The following is a 19,108-nucleotide window of genomic DNA, read 5'->3' on the forward strand; positions in this document are numbered from 1 at the left end:
GAGGCAAGGATGGGCTGTGTCAGGCCGACTCACATGATCACAGTGGCTGAACAGGCCCATAGTGGTTGATTGCCTACTAGCTGCACAACCAGGGAAGCTGGTTTATGGCTTCATCCAATAGGTCAGAATTCTCAGAGACACCCAAGGTATAACCCCAGTTCCCCTGGCCTGAGACCAGAGTACTAAGAGGCCTCTACCTGTGGTCCCTAGTGAAAATCTGAGTTGAAGGCCAAAGATCATTGGTCCAAGCCCCAGAGTGGCTTTGGCTAGCACTCCTGCTAGGAAAGGAACTGCTAGAGGGAAGGATATAGCTTTCTTCTCTTCTGGTTTGCTTTTCATTCATTCAGGACCTTAGTCCTGGTTGCTGCTGCCCAGGGTCTGAGTCACTCAGCCCACATGCCCATCTTCTCTGTAGACACTTAGACACACCCAGATGGGTACTTCGGATATTCCTCAATCTGGCAACTTGACACCCCACATTAATATCACAACCCTTTTTAACAGAGGTTCAATATCATCACAGTCTAGGTTTTCATTCAACCTCTGAAGATGGAGAATGAAGATGGAGTCTGTGGTGCTAGTCACATTAATGTCCTTATCTGTAATAGGTGTATGATGAACTGCCCTGGGAAGGAATCTGTGAGATGATATCCCTGATGTCCTCAGTGCCTGGAGGCTAATAGTAGGAATCTTCTCTCTCTGGCAGTGTCCTTCCAGACCTCAAGGACATGTCAGTCTATGGCAGAGCAACAGAGTGTGACATGCCCTTCACACCTCAGGGTGCTTTGTACTGGCCATCACTTCAGTCTGGAACTTCTTTTCCTTAGACCATCTCATGGTTCACACCCTTGTCTCCCCTGGGCCCTTGCCTTGTTGCCACAGTCTCTGTGAATACCTGAGTGACACTGGCCAGCCACCTTTCTTGTACATCTGTGTTTATTTCTTGTTATGATGCCACCACATAGCAGCTCTGACTCTGGAGTTTTAGTCTATTGTCTGTCTCTCTTAATAGAAAATCCTAGAAAGGTAGAAGTTTGGGTCTTGTCTGTCACCAGGGCTTGAGTTGTGAGTAGGGGCTCAATAAGAATTAGTTCAAGTTGGCATGGGACAGCCCTCCCATCCTATCTCCTTGGGGGACTGAGGCAGGAGACTTCTCTGACTTGCATAATAAGTTCAAGGCCAGCCTAGACAATTTAGTGAGATTACATCTCAAGCTAAAAAGTAAAAGGGGGGCTGAGATGCAGTGCCCCAAGACAGTGCTTACCTACTCCACCTGAAGCTCCACCCACCCCTCCATATTGGCTGAAGAATGATTGGACTACCATTCATGGAAGCTTGGGGGGGGCACATCAACCCAGAAGGAGACAGTTTTCATTGTTGTGAGTGCTAAGTCATTCTTGTTTGGAATGATGCAAACTTGAAGCCTAGATCTCACTGTTTGAGGGAGAATAATAGGGAAATCTGGCAGGTGCCAGGCAGGCTCAGTCCATCAGGGTGTCAGGTCATAGACCTTCTCACCATGTGACAGCAGGGAAGCATGAACTGGAGAAGTGGCCTTCCAGGCAAAGGGGGTGGAATATGATGACAAGAATAATTTATAGTTCTAATTTGCCGTGACCATCGTGGTGTCCCCATGCAGATCTGGGAATCTGTCGAGACTACCTAAAAACATAGGATCAGTCTGTGACTTTAGTGTCGATGCCGATGGCAGGAAAAAGAATGTTACCAAGCAGAGAATTGGTGGATCTAGTTAGAAGAGAAGGCAGGGGCTGGAGAGATGGCTCAGTGAGTACAAGCTTACTGTGCAAGCATGAAGACTAGAGTTTGGGTCAGAGCTCTCACATAAAGAAGAAAACCAGGAACAGTCGTGTACACTTGTAACCCAGCACAGTTGGAGCAACGGGGCTTCTTGGCTGCTTGCCCTGCTCCAGATTCAGTACCACACTCTGACTCAAGGAATACAAACGAAAGCGGTGGAGCAGGATTCTTGATTTCCTCATTTGGCCTCAGCACACACCCACCCACCCACATGCATATACCCTCTTCCAACACACATACATACACACACACACACACACACACACACACACACACACACACACACAGCAAGATGAAGATCAATCTAAGCGAATGTTTTTTTTGGGGGGGGGCTGCATATCGCATGATGAATCTGAAGCCTGCCCAGTGTCCATCTCAATTCAGATCCATCAGTGCTATCACAGGAGAGCCACTGAGATTTCCAGTCTGCCTCCAGGCTACTTGAGGCTTTCAGGGACAAAGCTCAGTAGCTTCTGTTTTTGCTGCTCCTCTGTTCACATTGACCCACCTGGAAACTCCTGGTGTTTCCTAATGTCAAGATTCCCATCAAACATCCAGAAAACTACCTGCAGCTTGAGATGGTTTATCTGTTACAATGAGTCACTCGGGAAGCCCTATTCTCTAGCACATGGTGTTGTCATGTTTTCTCATACTCAAAAACAGAAGTTTGGAGGGCTCTGTTTTATTCATCTCATGTACTGCACCTCAGGAACGTGGGGCATGGCTTGAGTTGCATTTGAACAGCCAGGATTCCAGCTGCTGATGTGGTAAAAGAGAATTTATAGGAGCACTGAGTAATGGCGTTCCGCTGTGCAGAGAGACAGCAGTGATGTGCCAGACCCTCCATAGAGTGAGGAAGAGAAAGCTTGCCATAACCTCCATGTCAGTTTTCAGCTTCTCAGACTCCTTCTGGATGTGTCACATGCTCTACACTTTGGGTGGTGTCTTCAATTCCAAAATGAGGGTGACACTGTTCAACCCACTTGCTTCTGGCATGCACGGCTGGTGGCTTCTATCTTTGGGAAGGTGTACTTCCTGGTGACATTTTGGGGAATGAGGACCTTATCAGACAGGCAGTCATGCCCAAGTGGTAATGGACACATGGAGGAATTAGGGGTGGGTTCTGACTTGAGGGTCAGAGTCACCCACAATCCTTAAGGATGATTAGATCACCATATGGCTAATTGTAGGCCAGGTCTTCTGGGCTGAACAGCCAGCCTGTGGAAGCACTGCATGTAGACATGCAAGCCATTCGGAACATACAGTTAGAACATAGCATGGGCTCTGAGTGGCTGTTGGATGTCTTGTGGTGGCCATTGTGATGGAAGAGGAAGGAACGGGGATATGGTAGACATAGCCAACCAATGGCTTGTGATTGATTTCCTATGGTGAAAAGGTATGTGTGAGGCATGGGAATGGACAAAGGGAAGGTTAAGAAGGGGCAAATCACCTTTGGGGGCCTCTGGACTACTAAGAGTTGCTTTGAACTGTACATGCACTAGGAGAAATGAGAAGGTGGTTTTGCCCTGAGAAGCAAGCTTTTCTTTGAACTGGTTTCAGGGACCCTCAGGAGGAGGTGGCATGTGGGTGGCTGCGTACGTGATGTTTGATTTCTGACTCATCCCTAAGACTCCTTTGCCTCCCAAAATATCTCCTCCGTGGCAGCTGTAGATGCTGCTCACTCCATTACTGCAAGGAGTGCAGGTGCCTTTTGCAGAGAGATATTCCCTTAACCTGTCAGCTGACCCCTATGAGGGCCATTTCCACTCTTGTGGAATGGCTGTGCTGATGTGAACTTTATTAATCGATAAGAAGCCATCATATCTGTTGCAATTCTGCAGCTGGGAAGGCTGATTATTCATTTTGTTGTATTTTATTTTGTGGCACTGGGAATAAAAGTCAGGGCTCCACAACACACAAGCTAGGCAAGCCTTCTGCCATTGAGCTAAATACCCAGCCTTGCTTTATTTTTCTGAGAAGGCAACAAGTCCTACTTCTGCCCTGCTCTTTGCACAGCCTCATTTGGGGCCTGCTTGGACAGGACCCTGGAGTTGGTAGGAAACATAGGTCAGTGTTTATTTTAGTGATTTCTTCCTTATCCATAGGCTACAACTTAAGTTAGCTTGGGTTGTGCCCCCACACAGCACTTTAGGGACCCAGGTTTGTCTGTAGATCCACCATCCCCCCAGGGTATAGCTTCAAGAGATCACACAGACTTACCTGAAGACAGGGCAGGAAACAGACAAAGCATATCTACAGGGACTCAGGTAGATGGACAAAGCCTGAGAAATACAGCTTAGTGATGAACCCTTGAAGGGAAAGTGACCCAGGGTGACTCCTTACACAGGCATGGGGGAGAAGCATTTGTTTCTTTTCCTTTGGCTCTCATAACTTGACATGGGGGCGGTGGCTTTGGGAGGATAGAGGGTGAGAGAGTGGTGGAGACATAGAAACTGCCCAGTGGTTGGAAAAGAGGAACACTGCATTCCCCATGGTGAAGGGCAGCATCTTCCCTTGGGTTCTTACTAGGTAAAGTCTGACAGAGTCTTGACTCAAAGAAATGTCTCTGTGTTGTTTGCTTTCCAGTTTGTTTTTAAGGGGAAGTGGGAAAAGCTAATGGAAATTTTCAGTGCACATCTTTAGAATCATATCAGCATAGGAACCACATAGGGAGGGTTCCAAGTGCTGTGGCATCTGTAGTGTATTTTGAGTCTTCATAGAGGGTGCTGAGAGCTGGTAGGTTAGTGTTTGTGGAAGGCTGAGTGGCACTCTGGGTCACCCTCTCCTTGTTTATACAAGAGCACAAGCAGGTCATCAAAGTGTTCAAATGGACACACGTCTTCTACCCTGGTGTTCTTTACACTGTGCCTTAGTTCAGCTTTCTAGACTGACTGACTGAATTTGTGTGTATGTGTGTGTGTGTGTGTGTGTGAGAGAGAGAGAGACAGAGACAGAGAGACAGAGAGAGAGAGAAGGAGAGAGAGAGAGAGAGAGATACCCTGGTATTCTTTACATATCACTGTGTTTTAGTTCAGCTTCCTGGACTGACTGTGTGCATGTGTGAGTATGCGAGTGCATGTGTATGGGTGTGTGTATACATGTGTGTGCATGTGTATGGGTGTATACGTGTGTGTGCATGTATGGGTGTGTGTGTGTGTGTACGTATTCAGTGTCTGACTGTATATATCCCCAGCCTTACAGAAGTAAAGCCCTTCCCAACAGAACCTCAACTCTGTATTCCTCCAGCCCTTCCTTTCTTTATTTCTTTCTCTTACTTTAATTTATTCTTGTTTATTTACTTATTTGTGGTTTTTGAAGCAGAGTCTCACTATGTAACCTTGGCTGGCCTGGTACTCACTGTGTAGACCAGGATAGCCTCTAACTACAATCTCAGCTAGTGCTGAGATTAAAGGTGTGCACCTCATCCATTTCTTAATCCACTTTAATTTTAAACATGTCTTTTCCTAATTATTAAATTAATGATAATGACAGAGATTAGGTAAGTCTATACCCTTATGACCAAATAGATGAAAATAGAATAAAAAAAAAAAAACAGCCTGTGATTCCTGATTGCTTTCTAGTATGCACATATTTATTTTCTTATGTGCAATGCAGTGTTTATATAATTCATTGCCACATGAAATAAATATGATACAACTCAAACATTTCATATTGTATAATATGAAATATTATACAACCCTTGAAAGTTTTCTTAAAATAGCTAGTGGTACAGAAAGATGCATATATATTTGTTCTTATCTATAATAACTCTACTTGTTTTATTTTTTAATCAAAATGTAAAACACTAAATAGAAATATCTATTCTGTACACCTTGGAATATAATTCTAATTTTAAAGGGATGGAGAGATGGCTTAGCAGTTAAGAGTTGTAACTGCTCTTACAGAGGATGCAGGTCTGGTTCCCAGAGTGCACTTGAAGCAGTTTGCAATTGCCTCACAGGGCCCCCAAATTTCCCTTGGTCTCTATAGGCACCAGGCAAGTACCTGGTATACATATGTAGCTGCAGATAAAATAGTCATGTGCATAAAATGAAAATAAACAATATCTTTAAAAAAAGGATTCTGTTTCTTTTAAGGGTTGTATAATATTGCATGTCATAGAAGCATACATGATGCTTAAACTGATGGTAGTGGTGGGGTCCAGGGATGGAGCATTAGCTGTGTTCTTTCTCTCTGAAACTGTCCCTCCCCTTCCAGGGCATCAGCAGCCTGTTCAGTTCTCTGAAAGTTGTGCGGCTGCTCCGTCTTGGGCGAGTGGCCCGCAAGCTGGACCATTACATCGAATATGGAGCTGCGGTACTGGTCTTGTTGGTGTGCGTGTTTGGGCTGGCTGCCCATTGGATGGCCTGCATCTGGTACAGCATTGGGGACTACGAGATCTTTGATGAAGACACCAAGACGATCCGCAACAATAGCTGGCTCTACCAACTGGCAATGGACATTGGCACTCCATACCAGTTTAATGGGTCTGGCTCGGGGAAGTGGGAAGGCGGGCCAAGCAAGAATTCTGTCTACATCTCCTCACTATACTTCACCATGACCAGTCTCACCAGCGTGGGCTTTGGGAACATTGCCCCATCCACAGACATTGAGAAGATCTTCGCGGTGGCCATCATGATGATTGGCTGTGAGTATGACACTCAGGGTGGAGCCAGGGGACTTGCCCGGAGGCTGGGGCTGTTGCAGGCTGAAAATGAAGTAGGGATTGCTTCGCTAGTAGGATCAAGGAATGTGTGCTTAAGACGATCAGTGCTTTCTCCTGAAGACTAGGGTTATGGTATTCATGATCTTTATGTCAGCTCATGTTCATTGAGAAACAAATTTGGGAAGTGTCAAAGAGGAGTGGGACTGTAGCTCAGTTGGTGAAGTATTTGCCGAACATGTAGAAGTCCCTGGGTTCAATCCCCAGCACCATGTAAACTGGGTGTGGTAGAACATGTGGGTAACCTGAAAATTCAGAGAGTGGTGACAGGACAGTCAGGAGAGCAAGGTCATCTTTAGCTAGAGAGGAAGTGCTAGGCAGTCTGGGTTACACAAGACCCTGTTAGCAGAAAGAATGGGAGAGAGAACAGGAAAGGGTGGAGGGATGGGGAGAGGAAGGAGAGCAACTATTACTACTTTTTCGTGCCTTCACTAGTCTGCTTTTTCTTGTATACATGGTCATCTGGATACTTGATTGTTTTATTAAGTTTGGAAAAACTGTTTCACATACAGTTATGCTAAGAATATGGAGCTGTGGCAGGTTCTATGTCCAATTTAGTTTTAAAACAGTGACTATGGTGTTTCCATAGTTTCCAAGTGAACTGGTCACAGCACAGCCAAGCTGACCACCGTCTTCTCACATGGCTGTCTTGATTTTCTCTATTATTTTCTTAATGGGAATGCTGAGTTAACACTCATCAGACATCTAAAGTGTGTCTTGTGCTTTGTGTTGGCTTAAACACAGCTTAGATCTGCATAGTCCAACCTGATACGAGAAAAAAACAATGTCTGAGAGAAGAGTTTAGGTTGTCTTGTGTTCCTAGAGTTTCTTTCCTGCCAGGTCCCGCAGCCCCAAAATAGCATACAAATAAACATACAGATACTATATTAATTATTAAAGTGTTGGCTGATGGCTAGGGCTTCTTATTGGCTAGCTCTGACTTAATTATTAGCCCATTTCTATAAATCTATGTTTTTCCACGTGGTCTTGGCTTACTGAAGAATATCTGTTACTCCTTTTGTGGCTACATGGCATCTCTCCAAGGTCTCTCTCTGCCTACCTTTTCCAGAATTCTCCTCGTCTCCTACTTCTCCCATCTTTCTGTCTCTATTGGCCAAACAGTGTTTGATTCATCAACCAATAAGAGAAACATATGTACAGAAGGACACCTCCATCAGTCTCGGTCATCTTTATGTTGGCTATATGTTAGAGTGAGGATACTGCTGTAGTTCAGGGTTAAAAGAAATAATGTATTACAAGTACTTTCCTTTTTAGTGTTTCCTAGGGAAAGTTTCATTTCTCTAGGAGAGTTAGTCTGAGTCATTGCTTCCTTCCTCATGCTCCTCTTTCCTTGCCCTTCCTCACCCTGTTTTCTCTTGCAGTGAAGCCCAGAATGAGTTGGGACTCACTGTGTAGCCTAGACTAGCCTCAGACTCCTGCCAATCCTCTTGCCTCATCCTACCTGAGTGCTGGGATTGTAGACCTGAGTCACAATCATTCCCAACTAGATCAATATTTTCATGTCTGCCTTTTGGTGGAGGAGTCTCCATGCTTGATATATAAAGACACACACACACACACACACACACAGAGAGAGAGAGAGAGAGAGAGAGAAAGAGACAGAAACAGAGAGATTGAGAGAGATTACTGGGATAATGCTCCTGCACGGAATATACTCCCTAGTTCTTGAGACAGTGTCTTAAATCTGAGTCATTTTACCACTGACAAGTGTGTGGTTGTCTCTGTAGAAGAGTCTAGAAAGTGGCTTTGGCTGGCTGATGACATTGACCTCCCTTTATCCCAGGAAGTCCTAATGGGGCAGGAACCTGGCTGGCTGGAAGCATCAGTGAGCCTGGGTTTGTGCTCATGTTGCCATGATGTCCACTGTACTGTGTTGGTACTTCAGTGACAGAGGACATGGGACAGGCTACACTGCAGAAGCTTCCATTTGCAGCGGTCTGATCACACAGAGAACTCAACCTCCATAGTCCACAGCCAGTGCTTTCTCTTCTCAGATATGGTCCTTCAAGGTGACATTGATAAATGGATTGATGTCCTGTCCCCTGATCACCACCAGCTCCCTCCTTATGTCTGACACAGGCAGATTCCTGAGAGTTTTTACAGATTGTGTCTAAAGGGGTAATTGATTCTGAGAACTGGGTGCTGCTGGTTAGCTGTTGCGTTTGCTCTTTATTTTAAAATGGGATTTAATAGAGATGATTGCCTGGCCATGAGAAGCTGAGTGAAGGATCCGTGGGTGGCTAATTGCTTCAGTTTAATTAGAACTCGGGGTGCTTTCTCATGTCTCAGGCAAGGATTTAAGACTTTTTCTCTTCTAGAAGGGCTTCAGCCTCAACTGCACTTGTTTCTAGTCAGGGCTTGCAACTTACAAACAAAATGAAACTCCAGTGCTGGGGATTAATCTTAGCATCTTTCACATGCTAAGCATGCATCCCACCACAGAGCTGCTTCCCAGTCTGCTCCCAGAATTTTTATGAGCCTCGGAGTACAGAATAATCAGAGTGATATGCTGTGCATAGTGCCCAGCTTCCTTCTCTTCGGGGGAGATGAACGCCCCATTATAGCCATTACCGAGAAGTTGCTAAGAGTGGTCAGTTAGAAATGGCCACATTTCATGGTCTCAAAAGGTTTTTAGGGCATCCTTGCAGTTTGTCACCCAGAGGAGGAAAAAAAAAAAAGCCCTTGGGCATGCAATGAATAATTTCCAAATTATTTTCCCATGAGAGTATTATTTCCTAGTACCCAGGGGAAACCTCGGTCATTTCCATTATTTTTTTTATATTCCCACCTTCTTGGAGCCAGGCAATGCTCCCACTCCTTAGGATAATGGAAGAATAATACTCAGGCTGCTTCCTCTGTGTGGTGAAGCATGAGGACTGTTGGGCTAAGAGTTTCTGTTCAACTGTTTGCAGAGCTCTTGTAAGTGCCAGACACTGCTAAGCACACCCACCTGCTCCGTGACTTACTCTGTCTGTTATTGGATAAGGAAAAGGAGGCTCAGAGAAGTGTCATCAACTTGTCAAGAATATGGGGCTGGTGGGCAGGAGGGAGAGGGTCCAATGACCCCTCTCCTGTGATTGGTGATGGAGTCACACTTGGTGTAGGGGCCACCTGCTCACATACCCCATGTTCGATCACTGGCACTTGGCAAATTTCTCTGTGAACTTGAGCAGTCTCCCCATGCATGTTGTGGAAATTATACCCATTTGTTGTTTTAATTTAAGAACACAATTATGCTCTGGATTCAGGAGTGGGTGTTTAGGAAAGCAGTTACTTTTCAGCAACCTGTCACTTATGGTTACAGCTGTGGTATGTGTCAAACCCTTGTGTTAATGAGAAGGGTTTTACACCATGTGCAATGGTTGGTAATCAGCCTTGTAAACCCACATCTGGGAGAGCCTTGCTCCAAGATGGCTGCTGGTATGCACACATGTGTACACTTCTATCCCTTGTGAACAATTCCTGGGGCCAGACTTACACCAGGACTGAGATACCTGCAGAGGGTGCCTGGGCATATCCCCAAGAGCTCTGTGCTGTCTTCCTCTGGGGTTATCTGACAATTCCTAAAGTGAGGAATGAGACTCAGTTTCCCCCCTCTGTACTGAATGTTTCATGCCACGGGGATGGCATTTCTTGGCTCTTCTGGGGCGGTGTTAAGTTTGCTATAGACGATGTGTGCTTTCTGTTGTTTCTTCTGTCTGCTCTGAATGTCTCATTACAACTTACTTGTTCTCCAGAGAGTTCCAAGGAACAGGAAAATGAAGCATTTACATTACTTTTCTCCATTCTAATAGACTATCCCATTAGGAAAATGTGCTATCTTCAATGGTCTGGCTTTAGATGTAAGTTGTAGCCAGGCCTTGCTGTGGCCTCCCTGTTGGCACAATTCAGTGACAAGGCTTGGAGTTGGAGTCTTCACTGTGGCTGATCCATACCCTGGCATTTGAGGGATTCCCAAGGAAGGAAATGTATGTGGGAACAGTGAGTTACCTCAGCCTCAGGTTGGGGCCCAGCTGTACTTTGAGTGGTCCTCAGGAGGGCTTGATAGTGAAGAGACATTGTCATTTTCTGAATGTGTGCTTGTACTTTTCCGTTTCTCCTCATAATGTCACCGCTGTCACTCTGTCACTTTAAGTGGCACTCACCCTCCCTCTCTGGTAAGGACAGGGGATCCAGACAGCATACTCCAGCTCTAGACACCCCCCCCTGCCCTGTGCAGCTTCCTGTGTCTGTGAATCACATCTTTCTTCCCAGTCTGCCCCCAGCTCAGCACCTTTCAAACCCAGGCTGGCACCAGTGCTCAGAGGATTCTGTGAACACCCAGAGTCCTCCACAGTCCCTCCTCTCACCCTCCTGTCTCCTGTGGAACCCAGCCTTGCAGATGAATGCTTTCAAATGCTCCCTAAGGCTGTCACTCCTACACAACACTGGGCCCACTCTGAGTGGGCTTTATTTTTTTTTTTATGTCACCTTCTGGTTTTTCTAAAATGATACAGTCACAACTCTCAGAGGGAGGGGAGAGAAGACTCTGAGGCGATTTTAATACACTACTCTCAATAAATATTGACTCGTTCATTCTATGCTACCTACTGTGGAAGCTTATTAATTGTGGGTTACAGAATCTTCTATTGGGTAGAGACCCAAAATATGTTTCTAAAAAATTCAGGCTTAACCTGGCTACCTCACAGATATCAGAGAATAGCTTCTTGACTGTGTTCATGTGTCTCATGTGTCTCTTCTGTGTTGGGATCCTATGTGGCGCTTCCAGCTTCACCCATATTTTTGCTTCAGAAAATGGGAAGGAAGGGATGGTAAAGGCCAGTCACACACCTCTCTTTTGAGAATGAGGCTAGGGAGTTATCTATATTCATTTTTTTTTCATATCTCATTGACTGGGATTTGATAAACTAGCCACATGTAGCTGCAAGAGAGTCAGAGAAATGTAATATTATCCAGAATCACTGGTTGAGGGGGGAAAAACAAAACTAAAACCAAAAAACAAAATTTAGGGGTGTTTAACCAGGGAGAAAGACTCTGGTTCAAGTTTGAGATCTGCTCTGTGGTTTATGTTGTACAGTTTAGCTTTGAAGAGAGTGGAGGGACTGCCTGGCTCTCCCCATGTTGATGGAAGCTAGAAGGACATCCTACGATGAGATATGACAGCCTGCCAAGAAGGCAAGAGTTTCCATCTGGAGGCCAAGACTTTCAGTGTCATTTATGGTGGCTGCTCCTTGCTCTTCATAGTTAATTTTGTGTTCTCTGTTCTTAGAAACAACAAAACAAACAAACAAACAAACAAACAAAAACCAAAAAACAATAATTGCTGCTCTGTCTGAGGAGAACAGGGATGCTATTTAATTTCATTTTTGGTTTATGTTTATTTTGGGAAGTGGGGTAGTGTTCAGAACTCTCTGGGAGAAATAAGTACTTATTTGTCCTTTATTCTTAGATGTCTTTTCTAGCCAAGGAGTGCTCTGCTTTTCCTCTGGAACTTGATTCTCCCCTACCCACCAACCACGACCATGTGTATCTCCAACTAACTCAGCCCCACATGCCAACCATGGTTATGGGTATCTCCACCTGTAGCCAGCCTGGAGCTCCCTCTCTCCTCTAATTACTCTCTTTCAGAAAACAAGCTCTACTTAGTCCCACCCTGTCCCCAGCCACATTGATTCTTCCCTTAAGATCACGGGTCCTTTTGCAGGGCTGTTTTCTTGCACACGGTACCTTTCTCTGAACATGCCTCTATCTCATTATCTTTTCATGGTGACTCTTGTTCACCACCAAGGAGACTTTGGAGGGCTGGACCTGTGGGTTTCTCTGTGCTTCCTCTTCTCTTCTATGCCTGGTGACCATGTATGTGCTCCTGGAGTGTGGGAAGGACTGCCACTTCAAACCAGCCAGGTCTGGCTGCCAGAAGAACAGAGTGGTATACAGTGTCTGGCACAGAGGTCCCATTAGGGTACCAGCAGTAGGAGCTCTTCCCAGCTCCCCATCTCCTTCTTGTAGCACATTTATGGACAGCGATAAGTGGTGATGCTCTCAACTTCATTAATCCTGTGTATGTGGTCTTCTGAAAGAGAATTTGAACTTGCCTTGCATGCAAATGGGCAGGTCCCTAACTACAAACACATCTGGGTGTGAATTTGTAGATACCAACAGACCTTCAAGAAGTAGGTTGGCCTGACCACAGAGCAAGTTAAGGGAAGCTGTTGGTGTGGTTGGGGAGGCCTGCCACAGCCACTACCCATGCCTGCCTGGCAGCATCTTGATTGGGCAAGACAGAAGGCCAAGAGCAACAGGAGCATCTGAAAGAAGGAGCCAGACACTGAGCACCTAGAACATCTTGAATAAGGCATTCCCAGCCCAACAACCCTTAAAACGGGTCCCACTGCTCTTTGACAGTCATGAAATAGCTTGCCCCAGGGCACGGCTTTGGAAGTGGCTGAGCTGGATTTTGATTCCAGTTTTATCTGACAACAAAGTCTTTCTCTTTGTGTTGTCGCTTCCCTTGCTGATTATTTTGGGACACAGCAAGGTAAAACACCCTTTGTGTTGTGTGTTGAGGGCATGAAGAATTAAGAGGAGCTGTGGAGGGTGGAGAGACAGCAGGGAGATGCAGTCCTAAAAATTGTCTGATTGTATCTACTGTGGGAGGACACTGGCCTTGATTACAGCTGGACACTGCACCCGGAAAAATAATTTACAACAAAACAATCACTAGGTGTTAGGAAGTTCAGATGCTAATAGAGGAATTGTCTCTGGCCTTACAGATGCGCACATTGCAAAATCCCCCCCCCCCTTTTTAAAGTGCAGTTTCTACTGAGTGGTAACATTGTTAGAACTCAACGTTTTGTTTCTTCTGTGCTTCTGTACCTGTCTCCTTGGAAGCTCACAGCACTTTGTGGGGAAGGTAGTGCTGCCTCTTTCTGTGGCTAAGGAGACGGTGGTGTCGCTTGCCACAGGTCATGCAGCTAGCAAGAGGGGAGCTGGAAGTGCCATGACAACCATTGGTTTTGGTAACCACAGATGATGCTGGTAGAGCAGCAGCAGCTGGTTCCTTCATGGGTCGTGTCAAAGCACAAGAAGATAGGAGACAGGTGATTGTGGACCACTTTCTGTTTGCAGCAGAGCAATTACTGAATGTCATTTCAAACCCCTGGATGCTTTGTGTCAAGTATTTATCATGGTTGGCAAGACCGATAGAAGACACACACCGGCAGCTCAAGAGGAATAATACTGAGGAAGAGAGAACTTTTCTTTCTTTGAAACTGATAGATGAGAGTCTGCTAGGGAAAATTTCAGAAGATCTATGAGTCATCATCTTTCCACAAGTCTCAGCTACCACCCCAGTTCCCAATACAAACAAGGTGACTTGAGAGAATTGAGCCACCACCCATTCCCTGGGTTACTCCAAGCAGTAAGGCGAAATCTGTTGTCTGAGATGAGTGCCTGCCCTGTCCCTGCCTGTCCTGGAAAGTCCCTCAGACTCTGTCCTGAGGTAGACTCATGTTTGTGACCCACTGAGTCTTCCATGTGACAAGAGATTGGGATTGCACCGACTTGCCAGGAGGCCAGTGTGCTGAGCGTTTTGAGCAACCATACTTCTGTCCTGTAGTCTTCCACTTAGATGGTGTCTGGGTGGCAAGCTGGGTCTTTGACCCGAATGATTCCTGCAGTCTATGGGGACTGCATCACTCATCTCTCAGACAAAAGACTCCACAGCCCATCTGTCGGTCAGTTTATCCAAAAATTGCCCACTTTAGCGGAAACTAACTGGCTAAGAGAGACTTAGGAAAGTGACTCCCAGTGCCCACAGAGCCAGCCAAGCTCATATGTAGCCAGCAATGGGTCAGGAGCCACCTTTATGTTCCCGAAGTCACAGAGCTTTGAAAGCCCCAAGGATCAAATCAGACAAACATGGAAATGGGTCCTGGCTCTGTTCTGCTACTTGATAGGATGAAACCACTGTGTTCCTGAGCCTGCTTCTTCATCTGGGAGTGCTGCAAATGGAATGGCGGTGCTGAAGGCCAAGGATGTTTCTTCTAGAACCTTTGTTTCTGCCAGGCATTTGGGTGGGAGCCAAAGACAGCCTTATGCCAGCGGCAATGCTGTTCTTTACTGTGCCTTCATGGGTTTGAGTTCACTGACATTTCTGCCAGGGATTTTGGTGGGTGTTGGTTAAGGGTTTAAAGGCTGGAAGGAGGCATGATAGAAAAGATGATGGTGAACATAGGGATTGCCCATCTTGTGTGTGAGAAGTGCTTAATGAAGGCTTGTGTGTGGGACTCACTGCAGGAGAATCTTCTGGTGAGGATACCTTGAGGCAGGCACTTAAAGGGCCAGCTCTACAAATCCGCCACTGATCTGACTCTCTCCAAACATTTTTCTCTTCTCACTTTTCTTCGCTGTAGTCCTTCATGACCATGTGAGGGGGAATGGTTATAGCTCTCATCAGCTAGAGGCCTGGCTCTGAATTACAGCTATGTGGTGACAAAATCCACCACTGCCTCAAGGAAACTTGGCAAGGAACAGAGGCTGGAGAGGAGCCCAAGTTGAAGGGCAACAGTGTTTGGAGGAAGGCAAGTCAGTGCAGAGTCACCCTGAGCTCTGTAGAGCCTGGGGCTACCATTGGCCAGGTTGACCCTCCATTTGTGCTATAGGAAAGGAAGGGGAGAGGCCCTAGGCTGAGCTTGAGTGGGGGTGGCAGAGCCAAAGCAGGGGGAAGGGAGCACTCCCCTTCCTGCTTAGAACTGGCACAGTGGCAGGCCATACTCATGGCTCAGTGAACCCAGGTTTCCTGTGGGGGAAGTGGAATTATCCATTGGAGAAATGAAAACATACTCAAAGAAATCCCCATAAGCCAGCTCAGAAGTGTAAATTAGCAGAGGAGGCAGGGACAGCCCAGCAGAGAGGCACAGTGATGGGTCTGCTGGACAGACTGCCCAGCAGGCCAACTTGGTGAGGTGGAAGGTAGGGACAGAGGCAGGGGCAGGTGGGAGCCTGGTTCTTCCTGGCTGGCTTTGGAGTCCTCCCTCCAGGGAAGCTCAGGTGTTTACTTACACTGAGCTGAGATCAATCACATGGAGGAATGATAGCCCTTGGCTGGAACCCAGAAGTTTAACAAGTGGGAAGGAGGCAGGATTTCAGAGCACAGGGCTTTGTGAACATGACTCAGTGTCATTTTAGTCTCTCATCTTTGCTTTCCTCTTCTACCCCCAACCCCCTCATAGATCAAACACTTAGACACAGTGTGAGGATAGATGGGCAGCCGCTGTCCTCTAGTAACAATGAACCAGATCTCCAGTGGTGTGGGCACTCACTGAGCTCCAGGCTCATTTTGCAAGATGTCCCATCAACCATGTTCCCAGGATTCCCTTCTGCAGTTGGCTTTTTGGACCCAACCCCACAATGTGACATTTATCCAAATGAGGCTTTCCAAGCCTTGACTATATTCATCTAGGAACATGATGACATGAGCAGTGATGTAATAACCAGAACAAAACTCTACTTTTCCTTTCAGTCATGTGTAGCAAGATTGTTAGAATTCAACTCATTTTTTAGTTACATTTTTTTCATGTGCATGTGTGTGCGTGTGTGTGTATTTGTGTGTTGGGGGACACATGTGTGTGGGTACACATGCATGTAGAGATTCAAGGTCAATGTTAGGAATCATTTTCAACTGTTCTGCCATCATATTCTCTGAGGCAGGGGCTCTCAGTCTCAGTCACTAATAGGGCTAGTCTCACTAGCCAGATTTCTTTGGGGGGATCCTTTGTCTCTGTCTTCCCATACTGGAATTACAGGATGGCTACAATGCCTGTCCAGCATTTCCACGGATTCTGGGAATCCTGTTCCTCACTTTTGTGTGGCAAACACTTAAAGCCACAGAACCATCTATCTACTCAGCTCAGTCTTTAATTTCTTTTAAAAATTTAGCTAGTTCACAAAAACATAAAAGTTCTACATATATTCATGTGTTTCTGAATAATATCCATTACACACATAGTGTCATTTATTTATCTAATCTATCTATCTATCTATCCATCCATCCATCCATCCATCCATCCATCCATCCATCCATCCACAGTACTAGGGAGTAAACTCAGGGCCACAGATGCTAGGCAAGTTCTCTACCACTAAGCCATGTCCCCAGAGCTCTACCACTGAGCCATTTCCCCAGCACAGAGTACAATGCTTAAAGCAAAAGACATATACCCATCTCCTCAAGCATTCACCATGGTCTTCCAAGGGAAAGCCTTCACAGTCTTTTCACATTGGTTTCTATAGTCCATCATTGTCATCTGTCCCACAGTGCTCAGAGCTGCTGGCTTCCTTCTTTATCTCCATAACCAGTGTTCAACTCCTCTCTTTTGCATTTGTTCCTCTCCCCTTGGCTTCTCCAACCACAGTTCTAGTCTTTATTTCTGGGAGAGCAACTCTTCCAACTTTCAAATATGTGTGAGATCATGTGGTATTTATCTCCCACTGCCTGGCTAATTTCACTCAACACAGTGACCACTAGTTCCATTCATGTTGTTGCAAATAACAGAACAAAGCTTATTGCCTGAGGCATGTTAGTGGTTTTGTTGTTGTTGTTAACCCAGGGCCTTAGTGCTGCATATTATTATTATTGTTTTGTGGGAATGGTATGGGGAGCCATGTATTATAAGTACACATTCAAGGGTGTGGGGGCAAGGAACATGCATGTGTGCACAAGTGTGGAGGTCAGAGGTTGATGTCAGGTTCTCTGGTGCTCACCTTGATCACTTCTCCAGTTTTTTTTTTTTTTTTTTTTTTTTTTGTAGTTGTTGTTTTCTGGTGAGACAGGGTCTCTCTCTGAGTTTGGAGCCTACCAATTGGTTAGATTGACTGGCTTGTTTCTGCTGCCCTAGAACTGGGGCTACAGATGGGCACTGCTATGCCTTTGGCTTTTGTGTGAGTACTGGGGGGGGGGGTCTGAACTCAGGCATGTGTTTATGTGGGAAGCACTTTTTTGATGGAGCCATCTCCCCAACCCAGAGCTGCGTCTTCTCTCATCTGGTTGTTTCTCCTTTCCATCTCTGGCTATTCCTCCAACATCTCACGTGGTTTCTTGGTTGCAATGGGATCCTATCACCGTGAGTGGATCTTTCTGGCCGTTGCAGTACTGATGTTCTGTGTCATCCACAGTGACTTGCAGGAGCTCGATGCTTTGCTCCAACATGGGGAAAGCACCCTTTATCACCCGCTAAACTATGGGACTGAAACAGTCAGGGTCCATTGTGTTCAACCGTCTCTTGATGAAGCATTTCTTTATCCAAGTCTCTTTCTGTAGAATCTGCTTGAGTTGGGGCAGGAAGGCTGTGTGTTCTCTCTTCTCACAGAGCTTCAGCTAGGCAAGGCTTGCTCTTGGCCAGCATCTACATGTGGAAGACTGTGTGTCTACACCACGCAGAAGGCTATGTGTCTAACTTCTCTTGAACTGGCTTTTGGACTCAACTCCATAATCCCAGTAGAAAGAGCCATTTCCCACAGGCCACAACCTCTCAGTAGTTAAGGAGGACTGTAATTCTCTCTCTCTCTCTGCAGAGCTGTAACCCATGGAAGTGGCCATTAGTTCCCACTCTCAGCAGAGTGATTCCCAGGGTCTCATTAAATATGTTCCAACTTTTTATCCACGTGGACTTTGATGTGGATTTAGCTGAGCTGTAATTTGAAATGTACCTTTGTGATCCTGGACTGTCTGTGAGGTACAATCACAGGCATCCCCTCACCAGGGTGGATCACCATTCCCTTTTTTTTTTCTTACGTGCATAGAAGTCAAAGTGCTTAAGAAGTCCAGTTTCACTGGGCAGTGATGGTGCACACCTTTTATCCCAAAATTCGGGAGGCAGAGGTGGGCAGATCTCTGTGAGTTTGAGGCCAGCCTGGTCTACAGAGAGAGCTCCAGGACAGCCAGTGATATACAGAGAAACTCTGTCTCAAAACATCAAAATGAACAAAAATAGAAGTGCAGTTTATTTTCTTTTGCTTTTGTGCTGTATTTCACAGTCTAGGTCTTGTATGCATCCCCAGATGCTCACCTCTCTGGCTTCCAGTCATGAATGGCGTGATCTGCACCATGGGCCGTTCATAGATGTCACCTCATTCAATCACACCCATATCTGGCACCACCTCTGGCTGTCTTTGGGAGGTTCCCATGCTAGGAGCCCCCTTCTGATCAACAGCTTCTACGAATGCAAACTGTAGGTGATGGTGGCTGCCTGACAGGGTGGCCATGAACCATAGACATGGTGTTTGTGAAGTCCTTGGTGGGGGCCTGGATAGTGGTAAGTCCTGAGTGACCGATATGATCCTCTGGGATTACGCTGGGCATTCTTCCTCATCCTCTCTGTCCCCTCACTCCAGATGGAGATGTGAACGTTGCCTGATGAGAACTTTCTGTAACGAGTCTGGCTTTAGCCCCTCTTTCAAAGTTGATGCAGATGTCCACGATGGCCATCCTTCGTGCATTGAAACTTCTCCCTCTGTCATAAAATACAGGACTGATTGTTTGTTCATGCC

At 46.0% G+C, this 19,108-nt stretch overlaps 1 protein-coding gene across 2 annotated transcripts in view; it reads left to right on the forward strand.

Annotated features, from left to right (window-relative positions):
• Kcnh1 (potassium voltage-gated channel subfamily H member 1) overlaps window positions 1-19,108 on the forward strand; it is a 263,443-nt gene that overhangs the window by 110,282 nt on the left and 134,053 nt on the right. For both annotated transcript variants that reach the window (XM_051186665.1, XM_051186666.1), the window contains exon 7: window positions 6,037-6,466. In XM_051186665.1, coding sequence (XP_051042622.1) covers window positions 6,037-6,466 — 430 coding nt within the window. The remainder of the gene's footprint in view (window positions 1-6,036; window positions 6,467-19,108) is intronic.

This window comes from Phodopus roborovskii, unplaced genomic scaffold (assembly GCF_943737965.1).
Source record: "Phodopus roborovskii unplaced genomic scaffold, PHOROB, whole genome shotgun sequence".
In the NCBI taxonomy this organism is placed as follows: domain Eukaryota; kingdom Metazoa; phylum Chordata; class Mammalia; order Rodentia; family Cricetidae; genus Phodopus; species Phodopus roborovskii.